The sequence below is a fragment of the Geospiza fortis genome, unplaced genomic scaffold, assembly GCF_000277835.1.
Source record: "Geospiza fortis unplaced genomic scaffold, GeoFor_1.0 scaffold4629, whole genome shotgun sequence".
Taxonomy (NCBI): domain Eukaryota; kingdom Metazoa; phylum Chordata; class Aves; order Passeriformes; family Thraupidae; genus Geospiza; species Geospiza fortis.
The window spans coordinates 5,251-6,332 of NW_005055776.1; the positions used below are offsets into that span (position 1 = coordinate 5,251).

At 53.9% G+C, this 1,082-nt stretch overlaps 1 protein-coding gene across 1 annotated transcript in view; it reads left to right on the plus strand.

The window, feature by feature from the left end:
- The window catches only part of LOC115949320, a gene marked incomplete at its 3' end in the record, with an annotated part of 5,917 nt that extends 5,207 nt beyond the window's left edge, over positions 1-710 (plus strand). The window contains exons 2-3 of the mRNA XM_031065851.1: positions 6-376; positions 601-710. Coding sequence (XP_030921711.1) covers positions 6-376; positions 601-710 — 481 coding nt within the window. The remainder of the gene's footprint in view (positions 1-5; positions 377-600) is intronic.
- Between the last annotated feature and the right edge of the window lie 372 nt (positions 711-1,082).

The following is a 1,082-nucleotide window of genomic DNA, read 5'->3' on the forward strand; positions in this document are numbered from 1 at the left end:
CCCAGGTGGAGAAGCTGGCGCGGACGCTGTTCCTGTGGGAGATCGACGTCCACGACCAGAAGGAGCGCGTCTCCATCTTCCAACCCCATCATCCCACCATCCCACCATCCCATCCCACCATCCCACCATCCCACAATCCCACAAATCCCACAAATCCCACATTCTCATAATCCCAAAATTCCCACAATTCCCACAATCCCACCACGTTCATTCCCAGGTGGAGAAGCTGGCGCGGACGCTGTTCCTGTGGGAGATCGACGTCCACGACCAGAAGGAGCGCGTCTCCGAGATGCGCCGCTGGAACGAGGCCCTGGTGGCCAACATGCTGCCCGAGCACGTGGCCCGGCACTTCCTGGGCTCCAAAAAGCGGGATGAGGTCGGTATTCCCGGCTTTTCCGGCCAATTCCCGCGTTCCTGGAATTCTTTGGGCGGGATCCACGGGGCTTCAATCCCACCCCGTTCCAACTGAAGATTCCGTGGATCTTCAATTCCATCCCGGCTGCTTCCAACCTTTCCCTGCACGCTCCAGCCCGGCCCGGGAGTTTCTTCCCAAATTTCTCCCGCTTTTTTTTCCCCATGGAATTCCCTCTCCATTCCCAGATCTCCCTGCCTGGCATTGGATCCATCCCCGTCGCTGCGAAGGAATTTTGGGAATTCCCTGGGAATCCCGTGAAAATCCCGAGCGTCCTGGATCCCAGAATCCCGGAATGGTTCGGGACGGGATCCGTGGAGCTTCAATCCCATCCCATTCCATTCCCAGCATCCCAGATTGCTCCAACCGTTCCTTGGGCACTCCCAGGGATCCCGAAAAAAACCAATAACCACCAATAATCAATAACCAATAATCAATAACCAATAATCAATAACTGACCCGACCCCTTTGGATGGGATCCATCCCATTCCCGCCACACCATCCAAGATTGCTTCAACCTTTCCTAGGACACTCCTAAGGATCCAGAAATAAACAATAACCAATCATTAGCAACCAATAACCAATGATTAATGACCAATGATCAATCATCAATCATCAATAACCAATATCAGCATGCTCTGGGGGTGGAATTCCCGGCATTCCCAGGAGC